The sequence below is a fragment of the Drosophila bipectinata genome, chromosome 3R (assembly GCF_030179905.1).
Source record: "Drosophila bipectinata strain 14024-0381.07 chromosome 3R, DbipHiC1v2, whole genome shotgun sequence".
Classification (NCBI taxonomy): Eukaryota; Metazoa; Arthropoda; class Insecta; order Diptera; family Drosophilidae; genus Drosophila; species Drosophila bipectinata.
The window spans coordinates 830,680-856,897 of record NC_091739.1 but is presented as its reverse complement, the minus strand read 5'-3'; the positions used below and the strand labels follow the sequence as shown (position 1 = coordinate 856,897).

At 43.0% G+C, this 26,218-nt stretch overlaps 1 protein-coding gene across 1 annotated transcript; it reads right to left on the bottom strand.

Moving 5' to 3' along the window:
• Window positions 1-14,356: 14,356 nt before the first annotated feature.
• LOC138926736 (uncharacterized) lies at window positions 14,357-15,307 on the bottom strand. The gene has a single exon (XM_070281879.1). It carries the CDS (start codon window positions 15,305-15,307, stop codon window positions 14,357-14,359), a length of 951 nt encoding a protein of 316 aa, XP_070137980.1.
• Window positions 15,308-26,218: the final 10,911 nt, after the last annotated feature.

The following is a 26,218-nucleotide window of genomic DNA, read 5'->3' as shown; positions in this document are numbered from 1 at the left end:
GTTTAGTTATTTACTTACTTACTTTAGTTATCATAAGCCAATTATCACTATATTTAAATGAACTCATTACATTTAAATACCTAGAATAAATAAGTAATAAATAAAAATCATTTTTGTATAAAGTTGTAAATTGTTGTTGTAAATCATTTTTCGCCTTCATTCACTCCTGTCTCTCCTTCATTGCCAAACATGCCAAAGGAACTTCGTTCCTCACGCGTGTCCCTAGACACACACTGATTTTACTTTTTTTCCATTGAAAATGGAACTATATTTTTTTCAGTATACCGGCATGACTTGCAAAAAAATTTCTTGCTCCAATGTATTGGTGATTTTTTGCATTGGTATTGGATTTTTCTCTGTCAGGAAGTTTTCTCATTTTTACATCTTTTACAGTATTATTCATGGCACTAGTGTAAACCATTGTATTTAAATTATTGTATTCTAGCGACAATTTGTTTTTTATGACAAATATTTTATATTCTAGTTCCTCGACGAACTTAAGAATGCTTCTATTGAAAGGGGTGTTGTAGAGTCGTCTTAGTAATTCCTCGAAAGCAGTTTGGGTTTTGTACTCATCGATAAGAGCAATCTTTAGATCCGGCCAATTAGTTGCTGCTGATAGCTGGGACACTCGCTGGAAGAGTACACGAGCTATTTGACACGGATCAGTTGATGGATACAAATTAAAAATATTTTTTATCTGTCTGATAAATGCACTTAAATCCCTGGTGCTTCCATTAAAATTGGGAATTCGCCTAATCTGGGCTAAGGCCTGATATGTTTCGGTAGCAGTCACACACACAGCTGTTTAGTTTTATTTCACTTAAGAGGAATGAGAATGATTTGAGTCGGTATTCTGTTTGCCAAAATATTATATTGATTTTCTCTGAAAAATTGGGATTCTGAAATGAAGCTGTTATTTAAGAAGTAGTTGTTTAGGAAGAGTCGTAGAGCAAGCAAAGCTATCGGGGTGGTGGAGAAGGTCAGGGATAAGCCACGAGGGATTTAAGCTGACCCATTCAAAAATAATTGTAACCAACATTGATTAATTAGAAAGTAGTAAACAAATGAAGTTCAATGCATAACTCTGGCTAGTCGTTTGGATTTAAAATCCCGAGCAGAACTGTGCTCAACTATGACATTTCGCCCATGAAAGGCATTTGTCACAACATTTTTGGTGGCGCAATGAGGGGAGCAATCCACACACGACTCCACCATCCATGGTCATCTCCGACATTTTCATCGAATTCGTTAACGGAAACCTAGGTAATCTCAACACGGAACCATCGTCATCGTCTTCGACAAAGAGGAAGCGAAAATAACGGAATCAAACTTTGCATCGCACGTGTCGCGCAAACCCCAGCCCATTGTCGCTCTCTCACTTGGGAAGACCATATACATTCATAAGTGTGAGTGCATACGCAAAATGAGCAAGGCCAAGCCAGCGAGCACTTCCAGTGCAGAGTCTGAAACAATAGGAAAGGGTGGCAACGCCGACAGCTTATTTGCGCTCCAGAAAGATCTTCAAAATAAGCTCAATCAACTCCAAATAAACTTCAAAAAGGACAGCAATTCTCGGAAAACTAAGCCCTATTTCCAACTGCGCCTTTCCAAACTTAACTTATTAAGCCAGCAATTCAACAAGAATCATCAGGAGTTTGTAAGCGCTGGCTACCCTACACACCCATACTTCGTCGATAATTTAGCGGACCAGTTCGAAGAGGAATTTATCACAGCGTCCTGTTTAATATCTACGGAGTCCGAAACACTTTTACCCTGTCAGCTACCAGCGTGCGCCGAGCAACAAGCGACGCCTCCTAAAATACTTGGCCCTGGTGCGGCAGTCCAACTTCCAAAGTTGCCACTTTTCTGGAAAGTTTACAGATTGGCCAGCCTTCCATGATCTGTTTATGCAACTCATTCACCAAATCTTCAGCGGTTCCATTTCTTCAAGCAAGCACTGCCTAAAGAGCAAGACCAAGATGTACACCAAATGGAACTAACGGATGGCGCCTACACTATCGCATGGAATCTTATCATCAAACGCTATGATGATAGCGTTTACAATTCATGCACCACATAGGGCGTTCTTGTGGTAAGGCGATTAATGATATTAGACGATTAATAGGTGGCTGCTTAATATTTAAAAAAATGGGCGAAAACGAAAACGAAAGAAATGGTCTTGCCTCTTCAACGTTATAAATTCGATTATATTTTTTTCTAATCTTAAGCCTAACTTATCTATTGCGGCGCAGCGGGGCGAATTCGCACAAGAGCGAATATGAGCTTTCGCTCCCGCTCCGCCCTAAGCTATCTAAGAGTAAATTTACAGACTAACAACTAACAAATACAATTCAGCTATAACTATAATTCGAAATTTTCGACTTCAATAAAATACAAATCAATTTACACCGGCCCCGTTGAAGGCCTCCATCAGGCTTCAACTAACTGGCAGCCGCGCCAGCTTGTGGACCGCTCTCCTATATTCCGCTCCAGAGCTAGTTCGGACGACGGCGACCCTGACCCTTCCGTCCGCGCCGGCGTGTGTTGCTCCTACTCGTCCCGTGAGCCACTGTTGTGGTGGCTGGTGATCCTCTGCGATCAGGACCAGCTCGCCCGTCCGGATGTCGTCCTCCTTGTTCTGCCACTTCGACCGCGCCTGTAGGGCCAAGACGTACTCCCGGGACCATTGCTGCCAAAAAATTTGCTTGATTGACGAGACAAGCCGCCATCGCCGCAAGCACGTTAGACCCTGCTGGTCCGGGGTCCGCGGTGCTGGTGGGGCGATGAGCGGCCCGCCTGTCAACAGGTGCCCGGGAGTAAGCGCCTCGCCGTCGCTTGGGTCCTGACTCAGAGCCCCCAGGGGTCGTGAGTTCAGGACGGCCTCGACTCCAACGAGGACGGTCTGCAGCTCCTCCGCGGTCAGTCTGGCGTTCCCTACCGCTCGTAGGAGTAGGTGTTTTGCAGACTTCACACCTGCCTCCCATAGTCCGCCCATGTGCGGAGCCCGCGGCGGTATGAACGCAAACACGCATCCGTTTTTTGATGCGTATTGCGTGACCGCGTCGACCTCGTCCTCGATTCTCCGACGAAGGTCTGCGAACTGGCGACTCGCTCCGACGAAGTTCGTCGCGTTGTCGCAGTGCACGATCTGCGGACATCCTCGGCGCCCAACGAACCTTTGAAAAGCCAATAAAAAGGAATCAGTTGAAAGGTCGGAAACTACTTCTAAATGAACTGCCTTGGACGCAAAACAAACAAATAAGGCAATGTAGGACTTATAGGGTGGCCTACCACGAATTTTCAATGTCGTATCAATAGGGCCACAAAAATCAACACCACATATGGAGAATGGGCGGAGAGCACGAATCTATCTAAGGGTAAGTCACCGATGATTTGAGTCATCAGACCAGGCTTGCATTTAAAGCAGCGTATGCATGACCGTACTGTCTGACTGCAGACTTCCTTCGCACTTACGATCCATATGCGCTGTCGCAAAAGACTCACAAGTGCTCGTGGACCCACATGAAAATTCGACTCGTGCAAGTATCGGACGTAGCTCTGAACAAACTGAGAGCGTTTTGTCAACAATACTGGAAACTTGGCATCGTACGATATAGGAGCATTAGCTAGTCCTACCCCAACCCGCAACAACGAAAAGTTAAGCCCAGCCTCTGAAGATTCGTGTAGAAAGGGATTTAGCTTTTGTAGGCTAGGGCTAACACTTAAATTTTTTCGGATCTTTTCTATTTCATCTTGATACTCGTGCTCTTGGAACAATATCGGAATTCACTACTAATTTCATCGATTTCCTTATAAAGCGGAACATATAAACGAACACTCGCAGCAGTTTTAGGTGAGAGGAATAACCTTCTATCACTTCCAACAAATCTGAGGTAGATACGATTGCGGTTAATCCGACCGCATTCTTTTTCGCTTCCATCTGTAGAAGTTCTGGTGACGGATCAAACCGGGGGCTCGTCGGCCACTTATCTTCCGGTTCCTTTAAAAACGATGGACCTGTAAACCAGATCGATTCTACAGTCTCCTTTAAGTCTCCACCTCTGGACACTATATCTGCCGGGTTCTGTTTAGTTGGTACATGCCGCCACGTGCTATCATCTGACCACTCTTGAATTTCAGCTACTCTATTCGATACGAACGTTGACAACGACGATGGATGGGAACGAATCCAATGAAGAGTTACTTCTGAATCCGACCAAAATACACTTCGTTCGATCGGAACTTTTATTAGAGGCTTTATCTTGCGGCAGAGATCTGCGAGAAGGTGAGCGGCACATAACTCAAGACGGGGGAGCGTCTTTGTCTTGAGCGGCGCTACTTTGGACTTTGCCGTCAACAATGAAACTTTAATACCTTCTGCAGATTTGCAACGAATATAGACGCAGGCTCCACAGGCTCTCATCGATGCGTCAGAAAAGGCATGAATTTGAATCGGTGACATCGGCTCGGTAAACACGAATCTCGGAATTTAGATGTCCTCTAATTGCGACAGGGCAACTTGTATTTTGTTCCACGCTGTTTCTAAGTGCAGTGGAATTGACTCATCCCAATCTAGCTTATTTAGCCAAAGTTCCTGCAATAGGATCTTTTATAAGTATAGGGCTTAATAGGCCAAGGGGGACAAACAACTTCGACGTCACCGAAAGGATGTTCCGCTTGGTCGCCCTTTGACCCATGACTGAAGCATCAATTTCAAACTCTGATGGGTCTTTCCTCCACACTATCAACTGGTATCGCCTATCGGCTCCATTTACCATTACTTGGCGATAGATCTTTTTTATGTCGGCTATCAGAGCGAATCTGTTCAGCCGGAACCTAAGAAGAATTGAATACAACTCTTCCTGGATGGTAGGACCAACCATCAACAGATCGTTAAGACACTAATGTGTTGATGTCTTACAAGACGCATCAAACACGACTCGTAATTTGGTCGATGTGCTTTGAGGCCGTAAGACACACTGATGGGGTATGACGTAGTGTGGAGTAGCAAGAACATCATTGCTTGTAGGGGACATATGACCTAAGGATTCGTATTCTTCCATGAATTCCACATAGATTTTCTTTAAATTCGGATCTCGAGATAATCTTTTCTCGAGCGACAAAAAACGGCGTTTGGCTACCTCGAACGAGTTTCCCAAAACGCTTGGATCCGATTTAAATGGAAGCCTGACTTCAAATCGACCTGAAGGCAGCACAACTGTATTTTTCTGATAATGTTCCTCACATAACTCTTGTTCAGGTGACAAAAGCTTTTTGAAAGTTGGTACTTCTTCCAACGACCAGAATTTTTTCAAATTGCCATCTATCGACTCGAGTAGTTCTTCTTGGCAATTCAGGCTAGAGACAGGCTGTTGAGGAGTTGAGGTATTTGCCTTATATTTTCCCGATACTATCCATCCAAGGAGAGTTTTTTGGAGGATGGGATGGTTTGGCCCTTGTTTTATTTGGGCAACGGACAACAATTCGAAAAATGACTCAGCTCCAATTAACATATCTATCCGCTGAGGTTTGTAGAAATATGGGTCTGCTAGCGGCAAGTTCTTTGGTAGGTCCCAATCTTTCACGTTCACTGACTGGTCAGGGTGATAACCCGAGATAGTTCTCAAAATCCAAAAGTCGAACGGAAACTCACTACCATTAACCGTTGACTTCACCACATTGTGTATCTTTTTCTTAACCTGGGAATTAGCTTGACCAATTCCAAGCAAGTTGATACACGATTCCTCCCTACGGATCTGTAAGCGTTGAGCAAGTTCTTCAGTAATTCAGTAATTCAGTAATCGACGTAGAAGGGCCATCAAGATGTAGCTCTGGAGGAGGATGTTCATTTGGTGGTGGTAACGCCAAGTTATTGTCGGTCACAGTAAATCGGTGCAGAAGTTTGTGGTGCGATCTTGCACAAATTTGACATCTTGTCGATTTACACTTCGCAACCGTGTGACCTTTTCGCAGACAATTTAAACATAATGAGGCTGACTTGACAAACTCAAACCGTTGCATTACAGCAAGGCGAGCGAACGGACTACACTGGGCAAGACTATGGTCTTGTGCGTTGCAATAACTGCAAGCTTGTTTATTGGAAGCGGAGCAAGCCAACGAACTCCTATTGTGCTGCTTCCCGAACCAAATTTTCTCCTGTTTTGGCTTGCCAGTCTCTTCAGCGGACAGGTGCTGGTACCTACGGTTTAATATTTTTTCGAAATCGGACCACAGCGGCAATTCCTCATAATCCAGTGACTCTTCCCATTTTTCTCTGGTCACTGGATCTACTCTACTCAAAACTAAATGAATGATCATTGAGTTTGCAATTTTAGTGTCATCTCCTATGGATAAGAGTGACCCATAGATCGATGACACTGTGTCGATGAGACCTCTCAACGACGACGCAGACGGCTGCGAAACTTTCGGAAGGCTGAATAATTTGCTTATTTGGTTCGCAAAGATGAGACATTCGTTATCGTAAACTCTTTTTAGACTAGCAATAGCTTTGTCGTAATTACTCTCGGTGACTTGGAATGCCTTGATAGTTCCTAAGGCTTCACCAGAGAGGCAAGAAATTAAATGGTTAAATTTCTCGATAACAGGAATGTTCACATCCTTGTCTACTAATGTCTCAAAGAGACTCATGAAAATTTTAAACTCCGAATAGTTTCCACTGAATTTAGGCAATGCCAAACTGGGAAGTCGAGCTCGAGTTGGGGCCGTGAAATTGCAGTAGCTGGTGGGGACTCTTCAGCTAACGTGAAAGCATTTAATAAAGACATCACCCTTGCCTTAGTTGTTATCTCTAATTCTTCCAACTCGGCTCCAAATTCATCTTCCTCATCTAATTGCTCGATCTGGTCTTGCAACTCATTTGCCTTAAATATTGTCTCATTTAAAACCTGAAGCCTGCACTCTATCTCGGTCTTCACTAAAGGAACTGACCCAGCTTTCAAACGTTCCTCTAACCGGCGAATGCTTTTTACCCTGACATTTAATCTTCTTCTTAATTCATCAAGAGTCGTGGATTTTAGTTTCTGTTTATTACTTTCCATTTTAAAATTTATTTTTTTTTTTTTTTAATAAACAGACGATGATAAAAAATTTAAAATTTTTTGTATTTATTTTTAAATAAAAATTTTTTCATTTATTTGTTAACTAGCAAAAATAAAATTTTTGACTAAATAAAAAATTTTTTATTTTAATTATTTAATTAATAAATTAAATTTAAAAAACGAACGAAAAAAGATATTTAATTTAATATCTAGCGAAAACGAAAAATAATTAATTAATATGGCGAAAAAGATAAAATAATTAATTAATTATTTGATAGTCGAATAATGTTGATAGTCGAGGCACTGAGTATCCAAAAAAATAGTTGGTTGCCAATGACACCGAAAAAGGTGTATACCTCACAATTATAGGGTAGCGCGTCACTTGGCGTTCCGGTAAAATAAAATGCGCCAAACTAATGCATATACATACATACATATATAGCAGCGGACAACGGTTGGAGCGAAAACGAAAATTTTACCGCTGCATATATTTGTATGCACGCCAAATTATTTATGCACGTAAATATGTATTATATTTGTACATATGTTTGTATATAAATAAATGTTTGGCTGCACTAAATTTAACTATTTTGTTTGGCGAAAACGAACGAGGGGTAAAGGGGAGGGCGACAGTTATGTGGATATGTATTTATGTTTTTTGTCAATTTTAGCCACAGGCAGTTTGTTAATAATTTTAACTAAACTACTCAAATTTTTAAGCTCTACTAATTTCAAGTACGTATGCGTTAAGAATTGAAAGGAGGGTGCAATATTTCAGCACAAGACGAAGATTTAATTTGTCTCTTCTTAACTTTCAATTTTTCGCACAAATACCTGGGGTTCTGCCTTGGGATCCTTTAATCCCGCTGCCACTTTCCTTTTGCAGTCGATGCAGGTGCACGGCATGGAAGTAGATAGGTTTCGATGAGTGGCGAAGATCCTGCGGTGATGATCCTGCGGTGATGATCCTGGAGGCTTGAGGGTTTCACGACGCGGTGATTTTTGGTTTTTATTTTCCACTTCACGGACGCGTCGCGAGCAGCTCTTTAAATTGTAGGTATTTTTTTTTGTTTTTGTGTGTAATTACACAGTGTCACTGTCACTTTGTTTGTTTTTTTTTTTTAATATTTCTATCTAAGAGTAAATTTACAGACTAACAACTAACAAATACAATTCAGCTATAACTATAATTCAAAATTTTCGACTTCAATAAAATACAAATCAATTTACAGTGCCCTCAGCGCTCTTTGCACGTTTTTAAGCGACTTTGGGATTCTGCGACTCAAAGGACGACTAAAGAACGCTCAACAACTGTCCCAAGCACAGAAAAATCCGATTCATTATACCCAAAATGCATCATTTCACAGACTTCGTGATCGAAAATGCGCACCTGAACACTCTTCACGGAGGCACCTAGCTCACCTTAGCAACCATTCGGCACAAATTCTGGATAGTCAATGGGAAACAAGCCGTATAATGGATTCTACGACAATGTGTCCAATGCTTCAAACGTCGCCCAAAGGCTGCCTCACAGTTAATGGGGGATCAGCCACTACATCGAGTCAACCCACCTTGTCGAGCCTTTGAAGCCACTGGCGTCCACTACACGGGCGCCTTTTACTTGAAAGCATCCAGATTTCATGGGCATCACAAATACAGGGCATATATCGCAGTGTTTATATGCTCAGCAACAAGGCGATACATCTAGAAGCAGTCACAGGACTATCTACTCAACACTTCCTCTGGGCTTCTCAACGCTTTATCGGACGTAGAGGTTTCGCATGCTTCGTCGACGCTCAACGGCTCTTGAGACAATTTTGGCATCGATGAAGCGCCGATTGGCTGTCACATCTACAAGCACGTTCGAAATGGCGCCAAGAACAATCCAATCATGTGGGGGTCATGTATGGGCGTTATTTATCTTTTCGATTTATCACTCCATCTTCAGCGAGCTTGGAATCCACCCAGATTCCTCCCTGGAATCTTCGCAAAGCTTTAGTTGTTTTTTTTCTCCCCTAGTAAAGTAGTTGTGTGAGAAGAGTCGTAGAAGGTCAGGGATAAACCACGAGTGATTAAAGCTGACCCATTCAAAAATAATTGTAACCTAACCAACATTAATTAATTAGAAAGTAATAAACAAATGAAGTTCAATGCATAACTCTGGCTAGTCTATGACATTCCGCCCACGAAATTTGTCACGAGAGTATGTTTTTATAAAAATTAGAATGAGGCTATTTGCAGCGGTAATAGGAATTTTAAGACAAAAGGCTTCCACTTCGGCTTAAAAAATGTATTGATTTTACACATTTTATGATTACACTTAAAGAAATTTTGTTGATGTGTTACTTCCCCATCCTTAAGAATTTAGCCGGCCCTCAGACGATTAGTTAGAGGTATAACTGTAGGTTATGTTCTTCATTTTCTGAACTTTTAGTTTCTTCTTCGGGACTTACGTTGTTGAACGTTTGCGTTGTTGAACGTAAGTATGAATATGCACTTGCGAATTACCGTTTATGTTTATGTCTACCTAATGTATAATATATTATATATAATAATTTGTTTATTATTATAAACAACCGGTTTGCTTATGAGCCACCTATGAAAACTTTTCACAAAACACTGTTTATGAAATGTTTGTTTTTCACCATATATGGTTTCTATGGTATATATGGTTAAATTTGTTAAATATTATCACGACGGGGGTCACCAATTACACAGCCACACAAAAAAAAATATTGTTTCGGGTCTGGAGGTCAGACCATGTTTACTATATGTTTTCGGGGTTGCTGAATCCGAATCCAAGGTCCAAAAAACCCCAGCACGTCAGGGTTCTGACATAACCTCAAAAAACCTCATACAAAATTATATTCGAGTCCGTGGGTCAGACCATGTTTATTATATGTTTTCGGGGTCGCTGAATCCGAATCCGAGGTCTAAAACACTCCAGAATGTCAGGGTTACGACATAACCTCAAAAACTTGATAATTTTTATTTAATTTAATTTTGTATTTAATTTTGTAACGTTATAAAAATCTATATTTGGCCGCATATGAAATTGAGAATATACAAAAAAACGCCAATTTAAGGTGCAAATTAAATACATATATTTGCAAGACAATAATTTTGTGATATTGCGGTACTTGGTACAAATGCACGTGCATTTGTATTTGTATTTGCATTTGTTCACTGCCTCAGTTTCGGATGTCATTTCCCGTAGGACTGGTTAACATTATTGTTGTGAAAATTGTCGTGCTGTTCAAGACGAAATGAGGTAGTTCATGAGACAGACTAAAAATGCATTTAAAGAGTTGATCACTGGTTTTTGTAAAATCAGTGACCAGCTCTGTGCGCTTGACGCTCAGTTCAAAGGCCTTCAGCTGCTGAGTCCCCTAAGCGTAAGAAATCTTCTGATATCTCGGCTTATATCAAAGCCAAAACTAAAGCCGACATAAAGGTGGAGGACATACATAGATAAATCAATTTAATTTAATTGGTCACCGCGCTTCAAGGGCCGTGATAACGGAGTTATTGCTCCCACCGTAATTCCTGTCATAGAAGGAATTTCCCTCGGCAACAACCAGGGACCCAATACCCGCTTGCTACCTACAAGGGGAAGCAACCCCCTCGGCAACCGCCAGATACGACTGCACACTACTACACCATACTCATCTCTTACACTTGTGACGACTCCGCCATCAGCGAGGCATACCCGCATACACCATAATAATTTATACCACCCCACAATTTAATTAACTGGCGCCTAACGAAAAAAATCATGTAAGTGAGCACTTTTATCTAAATACCCTCTATGTCTGCATACAATTTAAAAAAAAAAAAGACAAAATAAGTGAAATTTGTTCCTTACAGGTAAAAACTGCAGCCCAACTAACGTTTTTTCATAAATTTATTCCCCTAATTTGGTTGACAGTCTAGCATTAACACGTTAAATTTTATGTGACTATTTAATTTTTATATAATGTTTTATAAGCAATTTTCGGGATATTTACTTTCCATTATTGTTTTTATTTCCTTTTTTTTTGTGTGAATAAATAAATAATTATTTTAATACAACAACACCGAGTTGCGAAATTAAAAATTTCTTAGCCAGGGCAAAATAATCGCTAGCTCAAATTCAATTTCCAATCCAATATTTATTTTTTATTTATTATTAAAGATAGAGAAGTTTACAAAACTAGACTAACTTAGTTGGTAAAGCGCTGGCAGCGAGGCCTTCGGCTTTTAAGGTTAATGATATTTAATGATATATGATATTTTATTTAAGTCTATTAGTTTAGTACAATATTGTTCGTTGTATTTAGGCTACTTAGTTGATAAATTTTGTTTATGTACATTTTGGGTATTATTAAATTTTGTGGTATAGGTTTGAAGTTTTGAAGAAAATTAAGATTTTTTCTAAATTATCAGGGTTATTATGTTATTAAGGAGATTTAATGGGTTTGTATTTTTGAAGATAGATAGTTTAAGTTATAGTTTAAGGGGTAAGGTATTGTCGCCTTGGCAGAAGGGGCAGAGTGAGGTTTGGTTTTGATTAAAGTATGGCTCGCGTGTAAGTTTTTTGTGGCCTAGTCTAAGGATTATTATTTTAATTTGATCGAGTCTGCTCGATTTGGGATGAGAGGATCTGCAATAATTGTCGATTTTTGAATTGTCTTTGTTAATGTTTTTATACCATTGATTGCAGTGTTCTATGTTTAGTTTATTTCTTGTTTAATTATTGTCCATAACTCCGGACAGATTTTAAATATAACTATTGATTGATTGATAAAAAAAAAAATTTCTTGTTAGGAATTCTAGTTTTAAGTGTCTGTTTATGTCTGTTAAATTAATGTTTGGGGTGTAAATAAGGGGCATGCTGCATGTTGATTTGGCTGTTTGGGCGGCTAGCTCATTGCCTGCTATGCCTACATGACCAGGGATCCGCAATATTTTAATTTTTGGGGCTAGTTTTGTAAGAAGTGATCTAATTTTGTTGGGGTAAAAATTGTTGTTGTTTGTGTTTTTCTTATGGCGTCAATTGCTGAGAGAGAGTCAGAGCAGATCATGAACTTTCCCCTTGTGCTTTTGACTTAGTCGAGCGCTACTAATATGGCTATTATTTCTGCGGAGAGTACTGATGAGTGCGGGGGTAGGATACCATATTTAATAATATAATTATCTGTTGTGATTGCATATGATACAGTGGAGTTCATTTTTGATCCATCCGTAAATATGAATTTGTGTGTTTTACGACTGTCTTTAGTATGTTCGTATAGTTTCATGTATGTATCTGTATATGTGCGCTCTAAATGTTGTGTCTATGAGGCTTGGGAGATCCCAAGGTGGCTGGTATTTGTGTAGTTTCACTGGTTCGTAGGGTAGAGTTAGTGCTTGACAAAGGTTTATTGTGCGGTCTATGGTTGATGTGTTCTTTTTTGATTTTCTTTGTTTGACAAGTTTGTGTATTGGTGTATCTTTGGAAAATATAAGGTTTTTTGTGAGTTTGCCTGTTTGAAGGTCTCGTTTTTGCTCTAATGGGAGGATGTTGGCTTCGTAAAGGAAGTTATTTATGGGTGTGGTTCGGTAGGCGCCAAGGGCTAGACGGATTGCAGTGTTAAAGGGGGGTTTTAATTTGTTAAGCACGCTTTTCGGAGCCTGTCCGTATAGAAACAGGCCATATTCGATTTTTGCTATGACTGTTGCTTTCGAGACGTGGAGTAGTGTTTGTGTGTTACAATTGAGTTTGAGGTTGGAGAGGCATTTTATTATTTATTATATGGCCATGACAACCCTTTTATCGGGTCTCGGCCTGAAGCGCAATGTGCCTCCACGCGTCTCTGTCCTGAGCGCGCGTTCGCCAGTTGGTAACCCCAAGTGTGGACAGGGTTTCCATCACCTGGTCTTGCCAACGCGTTCGGGGTCGTCCTCTCTTTCGTGTCCCAACTATCACCGCATCAAACACCTTACGAGCCGGAGCGTCTTCATCCATACGGGAAACGTGGCCCAGCCAGCGAAGTCTTTGAGATTTCACTCGACTGGCTACGTCAACATCACCGTACAGCTCATACAGCTCGTGGTTGTATCGGATGCGATAAACATCGTCTACGCAGATTGGACCAAAGATTTATCGAAGAATTTTCCGTTCGAACACTCCAAGAGCAGCTGCATCTGTCTGCGTCACTGTCCAGCACTCCGCACCATATAGGAGTACTGGAAGAATGAGCGTCTTGTAGAGTGTGGTTTTTGTGCGTTGAGAGAGAGCTCTACTATTGAACTGCCTACTGAGCCCAAAGTAACACCTGTTGGCAAGTGTTATTTTCCGCTTAATCTCCAGACTGACATCATTTGTGCTTTTTATAGCAGTGCCTAGGTAGATAAACTCCTTGACGGACCCAAAGCTATAGTTTTCTGCAGTCAGCTGAGAATCAATACGCCGCGATTCTCTGCTAGAACACACCATAAACTTTGTTTTCTTCATATTCACTGCTAGTCCTACTTTTGCAGATTCCTTTTCAATAGCCCCGAAGGCTCCTGTGACATCACGCTTGGTGCGGCCAATGATATCAATATCATCAGCGTAACCAAGGACCTGGACACATCTGTTGGTTAATATCATGCCCGTCCGATGTACACCAGCCTTTCTTATAATACTCTCCATTAAAATATTGAAGAGTATACAAGACAGCGAGTCACCTTGTCTGAGGCCACACTTGGTAGTAAAGGTTTCGGATTGGCCACTTCCTACCTTGACAGAGCTGATGGTGTTGCTCAATGTCATTTTGCAAAGTCTAGTCAGCTTTGCTGGTATACCAAGGTCAGACATGGCGGCATTTAGGCGATCTCGCCGGGGGCTATCAAATGCGGCTTTGTAGTCGACGAAGAGATGGTACGTGTCGATCTGGTTTTCGTAAGACTTTTCCAGGATTTGGCGCAAGGTGAAAATCTAGTCAACAGTGGACTTGCCAGGCCTAAACCCGCACTGATAAGGTCCAATCAATGCTTCAGCATGGGGTTTCAGTCTTTCACACAATACGCTAGTTAGGACTATGTATACAACTGGAAGAAGACTAATTCCGCGGTAGTTGGAGCGCACCGTGGCATCACCCTTCTTCAGGATGGGACAGATGCTCTCCGTGAGCCATATCTTACTGATTAGTTGGTGCATGCTCCCTACCAACATATCACCAGCTGCCTTAAACAATTCTGCCAGCAGGCCGTCAGCACCTGCAGACTTATGGTTTTTAAGCCGTTGGATTGCATCCTTGACTTCGATATGACTTGGGATTGGCACTTCAATATCAGTACCATAGATTGGGCACGACCTCTGCTTCTGTGACAAGATTTCCATCATCGTCCCTGCACGCCATTGCACCAGTCTTAAATCCTTGGGTCAGTCGCTTGACCCTCTGGTAGAAGTTACATGCTTTATTTCTGCGTCTGCTGCTCTCTGTGCTCTCACACTCTCGCCTTTCCTGCTCTTTCTTCTTGCGTCTGAAAAGGCGTTTTTCGTCTCTTCTTCTCGACCTGTATACATCCACAATAGCTCGTGTCGCCCCAGCCTGCAGTGTTCTTCTGTAGGCGGCGTCCTTTGCAGCTGTTGCGTCATGATCGTACCATGGATTCCTTGTTAGAGGACGCTGGAATCCAAGCACTTCTTCTGCAGATGCTCGCAGGGAGTGAGATATGAGCGCCCACATATCGCTTATGTCTTCAGGTATTGAAGGTGCTCGGCTTAATAGCCCCGAGACGTGAGTGGAGAATGCATTCTTTGCCTGTTGTGATTGCAGCTTTCCGATGTACAGTCTTCTTAACGCACTTCGACGTGCAATCTTCGCCACACATAGCCGTGTGCGAATCTTAGCTGCAACAAGATAATGGTCGGAGTCAATGTTGGGACCCCGACAGGATCGAACGTCGAGTATATTAGATGCGTGCCTTGCATCGATCACAACATGATCGATCTGATATCTGGTCAGTCGAGAGAGCCAAGATGCTTTATGGATGTCCAAATGACGGAATCCAGTACTACGAACCACCATATTATGCGCAGCTGCAAAGCCTATTAATATGAGACCATTGCTCGAGGTGGTCTCATGTAGACTAAATCGCCCGACGGTGGCACCAAAGATGTCTTCTTGCCCTACCTTGGCATTAAAATCCCCGAGGAGAATTTTGGGAAGGAAGGACATGGGAAGGACAGCGGCCATAAGCTCGGTCGAGCTCCGCATAGAAAGCGTCCTTGGTGGCATCATCCTTTTCCTCCGTTGGGGCATGTGCGCATATCAGGCTGATGTTAAAGAATTAATGCGGTAATGCGGATCGTTGCAATTCTCTCGTTTGTTGGCCGAAAGTGAGAGACTCGGCGCCGCAGCCTGGCACCTACAACGAAACCATAACCAAATTCATGCCGTTCTGGATGACAGCTGTAGTAAATTTCACAGTTGTTCTTCTTTATGCAGCCTTGTCCTATCCATCGCATTTCCTGGATAGCAGTGATGTCAGCCCTACATTTGTTGAGGGTATCTGCTAGTTGTTGAGCAGCACCAGGTCTGTACAATGTTCGTACGTTCCAGGTGCATACTCTCAAGCCATTGTCCTTTTTACGCTTGCTATGGTCGTCAACGTTAGATCGGTTCCTTTCCGAAGCTTCTCTTGCTTCCATCACTGAAATTGTGTTTTACATGGGTGGATTTCAAGTCCTACGCCAAAACCTATTTTGTAGAATTAGGACTCTCGTCGCGCGCTTTAGTTTGCCACTCAACGGCTGTCGAGCGACAATCCAGGGAAAACCACGTGGAGGTAGTGCGTCGGGTTGAAGAAAGCAGTGACAGGAATCATGCTGGCATTCACCAAGTTGAATGCAATCAGACACTTTGACCTGTATGCTTTCCCCCATTCTCCCCAAGAGGCATTTTATGATATTCAATTTTTGGTGTAGTGATGGAATGGATGGAGTTTGGTGTAGTGATGGAAGTGATGGAATGTATGGAATACATTTGTATTTACTGTTTATGGTTATGCCTAAGATTTTGAGTGCTGTTACTTGTGGTGCTTATGGTGCTAGTGCAATTGTGTTTTTGGCATATATGGAGGTATTGGCATTTAGCTAAGGATAGAGATGCCCCTGAGTATGAGTACCAGCTGCTTATGTCATGTAATAGGTTGTCTAGGTTAAAATTAAGGTTTTTGTTGTTTCTGAAGTTTATTATTAGGAAAAAATCGCCGGCGTAAGCGTTAAATTTAATTTCTCTGTGTAGAGATATTATGTTTAAGAGTTTATTGTATGCGATGAGAAATAGGATTACCGATATAGGTGGTCCTTGTGGGATACCGTTGGATAATGGGAGTGAATTTGACATGTGCTCTGACAATTATTTTACGTTTGAGCATAAAATTTTTGACATAATTGATTATTTTAGGGCCTGTTTTCCATTCCTGGAGTTAATCAATTAAAGTGTGCACACCTACTCGATCAAAGGCTTTTGAAAAGTCAAGAGTGACTTCGTTATGAGATGGTCTACGTATAGGAGACTATCAAAAATCGATTTGCCTTTTTTGAAGCCGAATTGGTTTGTATTTAAAAGATTGTTGTGGGTCACAAACCACCAAAGTCTTTTCTCTATGATTTTGTCTAGTGTTTTTGCTAGACAGCCATTGGAGGGAAATGGGTCTGTACGAGGAGATGTTTGTTTTTTGTCAGTTTTTGGTTTAAGTATCGGTATGACTAAGCTTATTTTGTAGGCTTGACGTATGAGCTGTCGAAAATTTGGTTAAAGAGGTTTTTAATTCTGTTTTGAATTGAAAATTGAATCATAACACTTATTTTCAGTTTTTTTAATAAAAATTGAATCATAATTTTTATTTTTTTTTTTTTTAATAAAAATTGAAAAATAATTCTTATTCTTAATTATTATTATAAAAATTGAAACTAAGAGTTATATTTCAATTTAAGCAATAGAAATTGAAATAAAAGTTTATTGTGTTTCTGGATTCACCGTTAAAAAATGGTATATGTGTCCTTTTCCCACTCCCCACAAAGGCTTTTTTGTCGTTCAATTTTTTTGAACTCATAAGTCTTATTTGCAGTCCCTGGTTTTTAGTAGTAAGGGAGCTGTTGCGTATCATTTCGTACGAAATTCTGTTTAATCCTGGAGTGGATCCTTTAAGTGTTTGTAGTGCTGCAATTAATTCAAGGTGAGTTATGTTTTCCTCGATAGTTTTGGCTGTTGAGGTCGGTGTATAATTGGCTGTGTTGATTTTTTATTTGTTATTTTGGAATTCGTCTGAGAAGTTTAGGTTGCTTGAGAGCTCTGAGAAGTGTTGCGAGAGGGAGTTGGCTATTTCGGAAAAATTTTTAGTTTAAGGTCCTTTGTGAGTTGAGATCCGTATGAGGTTGATATTCTGGTGGGGTTTATGTTGTCCGTTTCCATGGCTTTGGTGTCGTCCTGGTCGTGTTGGTTGTGGCTTTGGAGAATTTTTTCCGGTGCCGGTGTTGTTTTGGTTGATGCAGATGAGGTTGAAGGTGTGTTTGATAGGCTGTGATCGCAGGATGTGGATGTAGTTTGTGCATTTGATGATGTTGATGTGAGCGTATTTGGAGATCGAGTTCTTATTGTGGTTGTGGTGTTTTTAAGTGTGTTTGCTTAAGAGTTTCTTGTTTTGTATCCGTCTGGCTTAAAGTAAATACCCAGAGCAGTTTTATGATCGACTTTATCGGTGGTTTTTATGGCAGTGAGTTCTTGTTGTTTAAGGAATGTGGGACATTTGCCGTCCAAAGGGCTGTGTTGGGGGTCAATTTCAGGATTGTTTACGCAATTTAGGCATTTTTTTTTTGTTTTTGCAGAGTTTTCCTTCGCTGGTGTGTTTTTCATCTGAGCAGTTTAAACATTTTTCGGTGCTCTTGCATATGGGTGTAGGGTGTCCGAAGCGGAGGCCCTTTCTGCAACGCAATGGGAGAGGGATATAGTTGCGTACGCGAACAGTTTCAAAGCCTACTCGAATTATTACTGTAAGAATGTAATTATTACTGTAAGAATATAACTAGCCTACTCCGGTTTCGAATGTAATTATTATGAGTCCGGTTTCTGTTAGGTTGTTGTTGTTGTTGGTGTTGTTGTTGTTGGTGTTTTTGTTGTTGGTGGTGTTCTTTTTTCGTCTACGTATCTAAGGTCATTACAGTAGATAACGCCTTTTGAAAAATTAAGTGTCTTGTGTTCGGTAGCTGTTATATCCATATCTGCGATTTTGGTAAGTTTTAGAAGTTTTTTGGCTTGTGTGTTGTTTTTATCAAAAGTCCGCCGTCTCTGGTTTTTTTTACAGAATCAACTCTTCCTCCGCAGGCGAAATCGCACAGATTTCTCGATGATGAAAGGTGAAACAGTTTTAAATGAGGACTCATATTTACTTTTAATGACAATAAATTTGGATTCTCCTAGTTGATACGGTCTCGTAGTGTATTTAGCTTTTTTTTTTTTTTTGGATTGCGCCATTGAGGTGAAAATCTATCCTAGATACTATTGGCCCGTACCAATAGCATGCACAATTCACCGGCATGTCTACCCGCGCCTACGTACTAAAGACACCCCCGCACACACTACAGACCCCGCGGTACCACTGCTAAGTATTACTTTGCGGGGAAGGGTTGCCTAATCTAGGCATTCGCCCTTAAGCGACGTTCATTTTCAAGTCTTCTTAAGTCACCCTGTGTATAAGCTATCAACTGGCTTACCCAGTCCCATTGCTTCTGTAAGCTACACATGAATTCCACAAGCTGCTCCGGATCTGGTAGCGATCCGACGATGGCACGATATCTCCTACAATTGTATAAAATGTGCTCTGGGTCCTCGTCTGCTCCTGGGCAGTTGGGGCACACTGGACTTTCGTCGTGTCCGAATCTATAGAGGTATTGTCTGTACCTGTAAAAAACTGGGTAAGCTGGTAACTAACCTGACCGTTATTTCTTCCGATCCACTCCTGGATGTTTGGGATTAGCCTGTGCGTCCATCTACCTTTGGCCGCTGAGTCCCACCTCTCCTGCCATGAGGATAATGCCGCTTGCCGGGCTGACCTCTTAATGGCCTCTCGGGATGAAGTCCTTCCCCGTTGCCGATTGGATGCGTAGATTTCCTCCGCTTCATTAGCCAGAATATCAATTGGAATCATTCCGGCTAGAACGAGGGCGGCTTCCTCGGATATGGTTCTAAAGCCGGATATGACTCGTAGGGCCGCTAGTCGGTACGATGCCCCTAGCTTTTTCTTAAGCCCCTGTTGTCTTCTGACTGACGCAGCCCATATCGACGCTGCGTACAGCAAGACCGACGTGACGACACTGGCTAAAAGGCGTCTCCTGCTTTCCTTTGGGCCTCCCACGTTTGGCAGCATCCTTGAGAGTATGCCTTGGATCCTTGCAGCTTTTATGGTGGAGTACTCCAGTGCGCTCCGTAGGACATCCTGTTGTCCAGCATTACCCCTAGGTATTTAATTGCCTCCTTTGACGTGATGCAGCAGTTGCCCACCTGGATGGTAATGTACTCCACCGTCTTCCTGCCGTGAAGAGAACTGCCTCCGTTTTATGTGCTGATAGGTCCAGTCCAGAGTCAGACATCCAGGTTGATATCCTTCGTATTGCTTCACTCGCATTGGTTTCCACGTCCTTGATTTCCTTCGCCACCGCGAGCAGTGCCAGGTCGTCCGCGAAGCCGATGAGTTTACATCCTGTCGGTAGTTCGATCCTGAGTACTTCGTCGTACATGATGTTCCAAAGAAGTGGCCCGCGGACCTATCCTTGCGGCACCCCCGCAGTCACCTCATAGGATTTTGGTCCTTCGTCCGTGTCGTACAGCAGTGTCCTATCTGAAAGGTAGCTGGATAATATTAGTTGTAGGTATCTAGGAGTGCCTGCCAAGAACAAGGCTCGTTGGATACGTGTCCAATTAGCCGAGTTGAAGGCGTTGTGGATGTCCAGTGTTACCATCGCGCAATACTCCTTATCTCCCCATTTCCACCGGGTTCCCGCGATGGCTGCTTCCGCCGTGTCAGTCACGGCTTTGATGGCGTCCACCGTGGAGCGCGCCTTCCGGAAGCCGTACTGGCTGACCGAGAGCGTTCCTTTGGCCTCAGCGAATTTCGAGACGCGAGTAGCTATGGCCATCTCGAGGACTTTCCCTACCGTGTCTAGGAGACATATGGGCCTGAATCCTGGTGGGTTGTCTGTCGCCTTGTTCCCTTTCGGCAGCAGAATGAGGTTCTGCCTCTTCCACTTTTTTTGGAAAAGTGCCGTGCTGAAGACACTTGTTGAAGGTCTCAGCGAAGACCTCCGGTTTCTCCTGCATGGCCTGCCTCAGGACGGAATTCGGCACTCCGTCTGGTCCTGGAGTCTTTCCAGCCTTAATCCTTTTTGCGTAGTTCCGGATCTCCTCCTCCGTAACTGGCGTAATCGGCTCCCCATCATCGGCTGGTATAGTCTCCCGAAGCGGGTGCTTCGGGAACAGAGCCTCCACTATTTTCCTTTATAGGGTAGGGCATGTTGGTCTTAGGTGTTCTTGCCCTTTAATCCTTTTCATGACGACCTTGTAGGCTGTGCCCCATGGGTCCACCTACGCCTTGTCGCAGATTTTTTGAAAGCATTCCCGTTTGCTGGCTTTTATGGCCAGTTTTAAGGCCCTCTTAGCTGCCTTGAACTCCTCCGTTCTGGTGGTCCTCTGAGCCTCTTGCCCTTTGGAAGCGTCTTCTTGTCCGCAGGCAGGCGGTCCTTAGTTGCTGAATGTCCTGGTTCCACCAGTATACTGATGCTCCACTTCTCCTGGGTTTCTAGCGTCTGCAGAGTTACCGAGAGTGCTTCTCGATCCAAACGCGTGTCCTTCCATTTCGGTCCTGTCACCTTGGGAATCCGTTTCCTACTTACCCCTCCAAGGGTGAAGTGTATGGCCTGGTGGTCGCTGAAAGTAAAAGCATCACTGACCTCCCAGTTGCACCTCCTTATTAGTGCGCTGCTAACGAAGGTGATGTCGATGATAGATCCACGCCCTGCCTTGCTGTACGTCAGCTTTTGGCCTCTATTGGCCAAGACCACGTCCAGTGCCAGTTTATTTTGGCCCGGACAAAACCTTCGCTGGATGTCCTAATGTCCTGTGGAGCCGTCTTCGTTGACCACAGAGCCGCACCCTTGCAGCTGCTTGTCAGCCATCCGTTTCCTGGGATGCTCCTATATGGTTCCGAGATGAGGACTACCTGTGTCTTTTCGTCTCTGACCGCCTGCCTAAGCAGCGACTGAGCCGCCTCGCAATGGATAAGGTTGAGCTGGGTGCACTTCATTAGCTTTTCTTTTGTGAGAGGGCGCTCCTAAACATCGGACATTTCCCACTTCCTGCTATGTGTCCTGCTTCCTTCCCGGCGTTGCTGCAGAACGCACACCTTGGCTCTTCCGCGGAGTCTTTTGCCATATGGCCGTCCCTGCCACATCTCCTGCACATTCGTGAGCGGTCGATGGCGCTCTGACACTGTTTCGCCATGTGCCTAAACTCGAGGCATCTGAAGAACTTAACGACTCTGGTCCTTTCCCTGAGTCTGCACCGCACCCAGCCTACCTGTGTATTTAGCTATGTCTGGTGGTCCGTGCATGGTTGTTTGTAGAGGGCTTGCTCCCTTTACTTGCCCTTTACTTAAAGGGCTTGCGCCCGAGTGGTAAGAAATTTTTGATCGTTTTTTGATGGGATCGATGATGTTCTAATACGGCTTGTCCCTTCGGAGGTTGAAGTGGTACTGTCCAATTTAATATAATTCATATAATTGTGTGCATTTAATTCAGCTTTTATATGTCTCTTTTGTTATACAAGAATTTTTGATACTAGCTATGCAGTGTTGATTATTTGTTTTTTTTCGTTTTGTCTCCTCACTCCAATTTCGGGAATAACATACGGCCGGGCATGCAGTGTGTGGCACTTTGTTGTTTTTCTTTTTCTTTGTTTGTCATAGCGGAGGCTCAGTCCCCGTGCACCCCTCACCTTGGCTCTACTTAGCAAGGCAATAGCGCAGTTCGACGAGCTCGCACACATAACTAAAAAACGGCGGCTCAGCCCCCGCAGCCCCTCACCAGCCCAATTGCCTCTGCATGCAATTTGAGCATGAATTAATGCTTTAGGCGACTTATAGCTACAGCTCCACATGAGCAACCCCTTCCGCCAGTATAGGCAATACTTCAGTGACTCTGAGTCCGAGACCGATGGCCAGATTTTCCACACCAAAAAACGCAAACGCTAGCGCTGTCACATCCGTGAACATGGCTTTCAACGTGGAGAAAATGACGGCCACTATACAGGCGGCCGATCACCATGCCGCTCAGGAAAACAATATCGAAAGATGAATGTAGGAAAAAGCGCAGCATTACGGATGTCCTTTTTTTCGGCAAAGCCAAAAGATATGCCATCAGCTCTCGCTTTGGCGCAAGAAGTGGAATCTAACCACGAGAGATATTTCTTCGCGGCTTCGTTTGCGAGAAGCCAGGAGGACAAGGATAAAAAACAATATCCAAAGGCGCAAGAACACTGACAGGCTCATGCGCAGACAAATGCCCAGACAAGCTCTGGCATGAATCCGTACTACACCAAACAACACAAGGTGTAAGTACAGTCTTCCCCACGCAATGAAGGCACCCCCGAACCCATGGACATTGACCCATCAATGTCCAAAATGCTTAAGCCATCTTAAGCCCCTGCATACCAAAACAGGAAACCGGCCGTGTCCGATCGATCGGGCCCACAAAAAACGCAGAGGGTTAACCACATCGCACAAGTCGCAGGCGAAGCCGGGGCGAAATACACAGCCGCAGCTTCAAGCAGCTTCTGGATTATGATTTGGACGTCATTAATTTTTTAGGGGAAAGTCTCTGCTGCCCGTCATCAGACGAAGAGTAGCGGGGATAAAAATAAAGCTTTTAATAGACACGGGCGCGTCGAAAAATTGCATCCATACGAAGGGTTGAAAGGCATCCGCCCAGTAGATTCGCCATTTTCGATACATTCTATCCATGGCGTTACCACGATCACAAAGAAATGCTTCGTATCCCTAGTCAACTTGAAAGCCAATTTCTTCATCCTCACCACCTCAAAGGCTCCGAAGTAAAAAAGCTAGAATTCCTATCATGCCCCAACGTAAATTTTACTGAAGTGGACTGCTCCAGCGCACCACCTTTAGTCAGAAAAACGTTTTCAAAAATGCTTAGCAACAGAAAAAATGCCTTCGCGAACCCAAATAAGGCGTTACCTTACAACACGTCAGTGGTGGCCACTATCAGGACAATTGATGAAGAGCCCATTTATGCTAGGGTCTAGGGTCGTCCCTTTCGTCAATGGCGAAATTCAAGACCTACTACAAAACGGCATAATCCAGAAGTCAAGATCCCCCTACAATAACCCAATATGGGTAGTAGACAAAAAAGGCACCGACGAATCTGGCAAACGTAAAATGCATCTGGTTTTAGACTTTCGAAAGTTAAACGAGAGAACAATACCAGATCGCTACCCCATGCAAATTATTTCTATGATACTAGGGAATTTAGGCAAAGCCAAATATTTCACAACGCTCGATTTGAAGTCTGGCTACTATCAAATTACTCTGGCAGAGCGTGACCGCGAGAAAACTTCCTTTTCCGTAAACGGAGGAAAGAACGAGTTTTGCCGACTGCCATTTGGGTTGAGGAATGCTGCCAGCATCTGCCAAAGAACAATCGACGACATACTGCGGGAGCAGATTGGTAATTTTGTTATGTCTATGTCGATGACATATCGTTTTCTCAGAAGACGAAAACGGCCACGTACGGCACATAAAGCGTTAATTTTTTGGAGTTTATAGTCACCAGAGATGAGACTACGACAGTCCCGGAAAAAGTCAGGGCCATCAAGGGATTCCCGGAGCCTTAAAAAGTAAGGTCTAAGAAGTAAGGTCATTCATGGGCTTGGCTGGCTATTATAGGTTCTTTATTAAAGATTTTGCATCAATAGCTAAGCCCATTTCGAGCATTTTAAAAGGGGAACACGGAAATGTCAGCAGATACAGATCCATAAAAATCCAGGTACAGTTTATCGAGCCGTAACTGCTAGCTTTCGAAAAGCTGCGTAACATCCTGGCCTCTGAGGATGTCATCCTCAGGTACCCCAATTATAAAAAGCCATTTTATCTAACGACAGATGCCTCAGCATACGGCATTGGCGCAGTGCTTTCCCAAGAAGGATGACCCATCACTATGATCTCTAGAACCTTAAATTACAGAGAGGTTAACTACGCTACCAACGAAAGGGAGCTGTTAGCCATAGTTTGTGCGCTAGAAAAGCTGCGACACTACCTATATGGAGTAAAAGATATAAACGTCTACACTGACCACCAACCGCTGACCTACGCGGTATCGGAGAAGCATGCTCTCCGTCAAAACCCACCTTCGTTTTCTTTGGAAACAAGAGACGGCATATTATTGACTTCACTTACGAGGACTCATTGCTTGAGGAGCTCGCAAACATAACAGTTCCTAAAGACAAACGCCATTCATTGCGATTTGCACACGCTTGCAATGATACAGGACAAATTGGTTTGGCTGAGAGGCTGACAAATTGCTGAGAGGCGAGAAATTCTCACTGTCGAGCACAACAGAGCTCAAAGGTCTGCCCAAGAAAACGTGAAGCAGGTACTCTCCGAGTACTACTTCCCGAAAATGACCAAGCAAGCGAACGTATAGAACGAAATTTTCTCCACGGATAAAAAGTATTTCCTTACATGCATCGACAAATTCTCTAAATTTGCCGTTTCCCTCTAAAACTTTAGAGGACCTCAAACCAGCGCTACTGCAGCTGATGAACATTTTCCCTAAGGCCAAAGTCATATATTGCGACAACGAACCATCGTTGAACTCGCACTCCATCGGGGCCATGCTGGAAAACCACTTCGGCGTTAGCATCTCAAATGCGCTGCCTCTCCACAGTGTCTCAAACGGAAAAGTGGAACGCTTCCATAGAGCTTGCTAGATTCCTTAAAATCGATAAAGACATTAGCGATACCGTAGAGCTGATCCTACTGGCTACGGCCAGATATCTATCCAAATCTATCCATTCGGTCATCGACAAGAGGCCGGCCGACGTGGTTCAGACACAATCGAATATGCCACTATGCGAAATACAGGATGAGATAAAACTCGCCCAGGACAAGCTCCGGAACAGGAAAAACGCTTCCCGACAAAACAGAGTGTTCGAAAATGGCGAAAAGGTCCTAGTGAAGTCCAACAGACGCCTGGGAAATAAACTCTCACCGTTACGTGAAGAAAAAACCGTTGAAGCGGACATGAGGACCACAGTCCTCATTAAGCTGGGGGTGGTCTACAAAGACAACATTAGGTAGGCCGAGCATGACCATACTAATGCTCGCCTGATAATTTTTCCTCTTTTATTGTACTTTTTTCTAGCCACTTGGCATAAGTTTTTACTACCATTTTTTATTTTTAATCACGCTTTGGTGGCTACCCAATTGCAACAAAATTTACAGCACATCCAAATTGCAGGTTACAGCACATCCAAACTGCTGGTTTACAGCCATATACCTGATTTTCCTTTTTGTCGTAGCATCGGCACGCGTCACGGATTTTACCGCCGGATTTTAGTATGGGAGGAATTCGCATTTGTAAAACACTCGACGCGGAAGACTTTGAAAAAAATAAATTTAGGGAATTCCAATTTATAAATGCAAACAATAGGCAGGTTAATATCAATAACAAAGTACAAATTCAAATTAATAAAATTTCCGCTACCGTCAACTTCTGAGGTCAGCTATAAAGTCCCAAATTGATACAGGGCACCTATTCAAGATGCTTTTAACTCGAAATAGGATGATCACAGTGGAGCTGCAGGGATTAATGCTGGCAGTAGCTTTTGCCAAGTTTTATGTTGTTAGCCCTACCATCTTAGCCCACCTAGACCGCGATTAGGGATGTTTTGTCCGTATCGTCCGTTAAAATATTACAATCCGATAACATCTTACACTTTATTATTAGGTTTCCAAAAATCAAGTCGGCCTGTAACAAGATCACCGTTTTCCCGGTGTCGCATTACGACACCATACTCAGATTGGAGGACAACGTAATTGCTGAATGTGGCGGTGACATCCACACAGTAAGAAATTGC